This window comes from Pterocles gutturalis, unplaced genomic scaffold (assembly GCF_000699245.1).
Source record: "Pterocles gutturalis isolate BGI_N339 unplaced genomic scaffold, ASM69924v1 scaffold9473, whole genome shotgun sequence".
Classification (NCBI taxonomy): domain Eukaryota; kingdom Metazoa; phylum Chordata; class Aves; order Pterocliformes; family Pteroclidae; genus Pterocles; species Pterocles gutturalis.
In genome coordinates this window covers 82,381-88,270 of record NW_010125609.1, presented here as the reverse complement: position 1 = coordinate 88,270, position 5,890 = coordinate 82,381, and the positions used below count along the sequence as shown (strand labels likewise).

Sequence of the window (5,890 nt, the reverse complement as noted above, 5' to 3'; positions counted from 1 at the left end):
TCAGCAGGACCAAACATGAGTCAATGGAAAAATCACCAAATTGACTTGTTTTGCAGATTTTGTTGTGTCTTTGCACTTCATGTATTTTTCAGTGCATTATTTAATTACGTTTTAGATTAAAGTTGTAAAAGAAATTCTAGTTGTATTTTATTATGTATTAGGATGGAGACATTATCTACTGCATCTTGAAGGAGATTGTAGCTAAATTGTGTTTTTCACCTTGATTCTGCATAGTTTCACTCCTGAGTACTTGATGGTAGTGTTTTGTTTTGTTTTGTTTTTCTCCCACTGTGATGTGGAACAAGGAAACAGGAAACAGTGCAAATGCAGTATTATTATTTCCCCATAACTGTATTCTTCTTAGTATGGAAAACTACCAGGTATATAATCCTGGACAGTTTCAGGCATTGTTAGGGCTGAACAACGAACACTGCAGCTGGTACTTCACGATTCTCTCATTATTTATGTCTTTTCATGTTTCTTCAGCATTGCTATAAAGAGTTCAGAACTCTTGTATATCTATGGCTGTCTTGATTCCCGTGTAAGAGCGCTGGTGTTCACTGTGCGATGTTGGGCCCGTGTTCATGGACTTACAAATAGTGTTCCTGGTACCTGGATTACAAACTTCTCTCTGACCATGATGGTCATGTTTTTTCTGCAAAAGAGATCACCACCTATCATTCCAACACTAGACCAGCTTAAAGAACTGGCAGGTAAGGACAGCTCTTCCTGTGTTTATTGAAGTGACTTCACGTTTCTTTTCTCTAAGGTGATGAATAAACCCAAGCAATTTCTTTATGCTCTCAAATACTAATGCATATTATGCATGCTTTAAGTTTGAGGAAATATGCAGGTTTTACTTGTTTCAGGGGTTTTTTTGTGAAAGTAATGTATTTTTAAAGGCAAAATAATAAATTCTCAATACAATATTAAATTCTATTTAGAGATAATTAAAAGTCATTTATTTGCTCAATGCTTCCATGCTGGCTGTTTTTTGTTTACTTTGTATTTTGGTTTTTAGAAGACTTGTCTCAAATGTCTCTGCAGTTGTTAAGGATTTTGTGCAGATTGATATGATGCATATTGATTTATAGAAACCAGATGTTTAAAAGCCTATATTTTTCCCTCAATTTGTAATATCCTTGAGACTGTTCAGGCCATTGGCAAATAATTCCTGTATCTTTGCAAGTAAGCTGTTTTGGCTGTTTCAAACATAGCTTTTAGGGTGTATTATCTTCAGTAAATCTAATGAAAGCATACAGAATGACATCCCAAGTTCTTGATTCCTCACTCATGCCTTCTGCTTATTGACATGCTTCCTTGGAACCTTTGAGTGCAAGAAAAAGTCCGTCTTCAGTTGCTTTAAAATCAGTTTAAGCATTTCCATCAGAATTCTATAGAATTTTTAAAAGTAAAACAAAACAACTTTCCTGAAATTTTACAAAAATATTCCTAATTCTCTTAAGTTTCTCAGAAAAGGATGGTGGACACCTTGGGTCTGATTTTTTTTTTAAACCCTCGTATAGGTATTAACCTCAGACATTTGTGCTGTTTAGTATATAGTAAAGCTCTGCATGCAGAGATGTCAGGTTGGTTACTTAAAAGAAGTAACTTCAGAGATACAAAGACGTCATATACTTTATTCCTGTAGGCTTTTGAAAATACGCCATGTACTCATGCTTTTCGTTTTCCTGTCCATAGATTTTTTCTTTTAAATCTTTAACCATTTACATTGAATCTTCACCTGTGAACTCCTAATTTGATGTACTTAATATGATAGCATTCATTGAATTCAGTTGTCTATCTGAATTTTATTAAATACAATGGCGTTTTATTGTTTATCACTTCAAAATATGCCTGCAATTTTTGTTTCAGATGAAAAAGATAAGCATGTAATTGGAGGATATGATTGCTCATTTGTTAGTGATTTAAGCAAGATTAAACCTACAAAAAATACAGAAACACTTGGTAGGTAAATCTTCATCAACTTTATTTTCAATATGCTCATAAAAAAAAACTTCTCTTTAATGTTACTGAATGTGATTGTTTTTCTTTCCCTTAGATGTATTGTTGGGTGACTTTTTTGAATATTTTGGAAACTTTGATTTCAGAAGGAATTCTCTAAATCTTCGAAAGGTAAATTAATGTTAATCTCTCATCATTATCAATTGAATTTCTCTGTCTGCTGTTTTACAAACTACATATGCTAAGCAATAATTTCAGTGATTTTTAATTGTATATACAAAGTACATTTAAATTGGTTGTATCCAGAAACTGACTCCTTTTTGTGAAAGAAGAGAGTTTTCTTCTCAGAGCCTAATCACAGCACAATTAAGAAAATGACAGTATGATTACTTGGAGATGTTGGAAAACACAAACTGTGATGCTGAGATTTTTTCTTGACAAGCCTGTAGTAAAAGTGTCAGTTTTTAAAAGTAGAAGCTATTTTGCTTCTGTGAGTAGAAAATGTTTAAAATCTCATGATGTATCTCATAGTAAAAGCTTATGACAAACCCTGTACACCAGCAGGCTTTGCATTTAAAGTTGGGAGTCCAGACCCAAACTGTGTCTGTATTCAACCTTAAAACTGAGTTCTGAAATTTGCCTTTAGTACTTGAGTTTCCTACTGCAGTTTGCATCAGCCTACAGTAAGTGTACTTATAACTCGGTAAGCATGACTGATAACGTGGTCATTCTGTGCTTGCCAAGAGGTCTGCACTAGCACTTTGGTTACTGTCTATGTTTAAGTCATGCTATTTATTGATACCTGTGTGTGTGCATCCAAGTAAAATAGAAATATATATATATATAAATTTAACTACCTTAACTGGCAGCTGTTCCTGCTGGGCTGCTTACAGGCTGGGGGGGTTTCGGTGACATATTGCTGTGTGGACAGTTGTTCGTGTTCTGTTTCCTGCTTGGGCACTATGGATTACTGGCATAAGAGCTCTTTTTGCTGCTGCAGGTTGATCCTAGAAACTGATTCATTAAGCTGGAGAACTTTTGTTTGCCATTAAGCCTTAAAAAAGGCAAGCAAAAACATACACATGTTGGAGCCTGAGCTAGTCAAGGGAAATGTCTGTGCTGCTGATGTTTTTTGGTTTAACTGATCAGTCCTCTTGGCCCTGGGGCAAGAGTATGTAGCATGTACGTGGATACTTCCTGGACTAGTATTAGCGGGTAGGTTCCTGATAGAGCTTGTGGTGGAAGGCTTGCAGAGGTTCTGTAGTACAGAGCAGGTCATCTGAGGAGCACTAATAAGCACTGAGATGGAAGTGCATTTAAATGGCAAACTGCATAGCTTTCAACAGCTTGCACTGTACTATACCAAGTGCCCAAAAGTGGACTGTGACCTGAATAGTTCTGTACTTAAAAGACAGACTGAACTGGGAGGAATTTCAGCCAAGTGAGTAATCTTGTTTTGTTGTACTAGCTCTTAATGAGTACTGTGAGAGGAATGATTTGAACAGTTTAAACACTTGTAGTAGTTTATCAGACTGGGCTGTGCAGGTTAATATGACACATTCATGCTGCCCGTACACAAATGGAGACAGAAGTAGGAGGTTGCAATGAGTGAGGTCTGAGGTTTGTGGAAAAACAAATGGGAGAGTGGCCAAAAAGGCAGGCTAAGCTGTAGTTGTGTGTTCTTTGCCTTGAAGGAAATCTAAGCTGAATGTGGCAAGGAAAACCACCACTAAGAGAATCCAGAGAACAGGAGTCATACAGTCAAGTTAACAGGAAAATTAACTTGATTAATAATGACTTTTTTTTTCCCCACAAAGTTCTCTACTAGGTCAAAATACTTTTAATGTAATCAAGTGATTTGTTACTTGCTCAGCCTACAATGCATATATGCAACTTTGACTTTTTCTTTATACTGTCTGCAGGGAAAGGAAGTAAATAAACCTGAGTCGTCTCCTCTTTATATCTGGAATCCCTTTGAACAAGACCTCAATATCAGCAAGAATGTTAATCAGCCACAGCTGGAGAAATTTGTAGCTATGGCCAGAGAAAGTGCCTGGATTTTACAGAAGGAAGATAAAACTCAGAGAATGATCAATAAAGAGCCTTGGGGACTGGCAGCTCTACTGACACCATTTGGAAAAAGTAATCCCAACAAGATGAAGAATAGGATGAAAGGAATAGGAAGTGAAACAATCAGAAGCCTCTTGGACTCTTTAAAGTTAAATAATGCAAACAGTCTACAAAAAGCAGTGGGAAAGTGACTTTCAGCACAGAAATACGGTAGCTGATATTCTGTTTTAGGAATTGAGTGTGACACAGAGTCCGAAGAACATTACTTTTAATATTTCTATTATGGTGAAATGGAGAGTCAAATGACCTCTGTTTTCCGTTGTGATGTTTTTTGTACAGGTCTGCTGTCTTTCTGTACGTTTTTCTCCTCCTTACTCTTCACTTTTCCATCTGTTTTATGAATGAAGAGAATTCAAATGCAAGTTTTACAGATACATTTTGGAAGTAGCCTTCAGTTAGGCACTCTTTAAAAAAGAAAATAAAAAGACTGACAGGAGCAGCATGGTAAAACATCTTTGGGAATTCTAAGTAAAAGCCCAGGAAACAACCACCTTTCAGTGAAACAACAGTTTAAAAGAAAGATGAATGTTAGAACCCTTGCTTCCATTCCAGTCATGTTCTGGAAGCCAATAAAACCAAAATGCATGTATCTGTTTTTGCAATTGTTTTCCATTCATGTAGAAAATGCCAAGACAAAATAAAGAGAATGGAATTAGTAAGGTTTGCAGTTTCATAAAGGATTGCTCACCAAGAGTAGTGCCACTGTTTTGGGTTGGAAAAGTTCTTTTGCTCCTGGTCTCAAATTTCTTCAGTCAACTCTCTTTTGTTTTCTGTATCCATAGGACTGGTTCTCACCCACACTTGTATATACACTCATGTTTCTCATTTTGCCTTCAGCTTCACTTCAGACCTGTATTTCAGGTTTGGGCAGGGGCTTTTGCATACCCTTTTTGCCTCATCACTCTCCTCAAAGTTGCTGCCTGCTAGGCAACACCTTCCTCTCCCTGTCCCTTGCAGAGGCATTTGTCCCTTGCAGAGGCCCATAGGGAATCATAGATCATGCTGGAGTCCTGTTCCCATTCTTGCCCTGTTTTTAGATATTCAGCAGAACAGTAACTGTCCCCCTTGCAGATCAGTTGGGCCAAGTGAGAGTCAGAGCTTCTCGCTGACTTAAAGCATTGAGTTCTCTGTCCATCTACCACAAAAGAGAGTGTTTTCAGAGGAGCGGGGAGAGAGGGAAGGAAATCAGAAGGGGAAACACTGAGCAGGCAAATGTCAGATAGATTTTCGAGGTACATTTGTGAGTATTGTACCTGTCCAGTTTAAGAGGCGCTTGTACATTAAGACTAAATGGCAACAGTGATAACAACTCTACGGACTTGTCTTTATCCTTAACAGAAGTGCCGTACAAGAAATTTCTGTAACTCGGAGATTACAGTATGGATGCAACATCGATGTTGATGATTACTGTTTCATTTTCAGTATTTTTTTGATTCTTTAATGTTACAGTGGTGTAGGATGTTGGGTAGACTTTCTTCTAATGGTGTAGTCTGAACAGTTAAAAAGTGGGTTTTCTCTTTTCCCTATTTCCTTGTTGGAAATACTGTGTGCAGTATTGCATACTTCCAAAGTACTTGTAAAAACTGGGCAAAGAAAAGTATTTTCCAGCAGTTGGCAGACTGAAGGGTTAGACCTTGTGTGTCAGTAATACCCTGTTACAGATGAATTCTGTATTAGTTTATTTTGAATTTAAAATAATATTCATATATGTCCATTTCCAATTCATAAATGTTTGCTGGAATAATGACTGACATAGTCATTATCTTGGTCACAGGAATTAATTCTCATATTAACT

General features: G+C 36.9%; 1 protein-coding gene across 1 annotated transcript in view; it reads left to right on the top strand.

Annotated features, from left to right (window-relative positions):
* Window positions 1-4,502, top strand: part of MTPAP (mitochondrial poly(A) polymerase) — a gene marked incomplete at its 5' end in the record, with an annotated part of 11,279 nt that extends 6,777 nt beyond the window's left edge. Inside the window, 4 exons of the mRNA XM_010078634.1 lie at window positions 487-713; window positions 1,876-1,968; window positions 2,063-2,136; window positions 3,888-4,502. Of these exons, the coding sequence (XP_010076936.1) occupies window positions 487-713; window positions 1,876-1,968; window positions 2,063-2,136; window positions 3,888-4,226 (733 nt within the window). The remainder of the gene's footprint in view (window positions 1-486; window positions 714-1,875; window positions 1,969-2,062; window positions 2,137-3,887) is intronic.
* Between the last annotated feature and the right edge of the window lie 1,388 nt (window positions 4,503-5,890).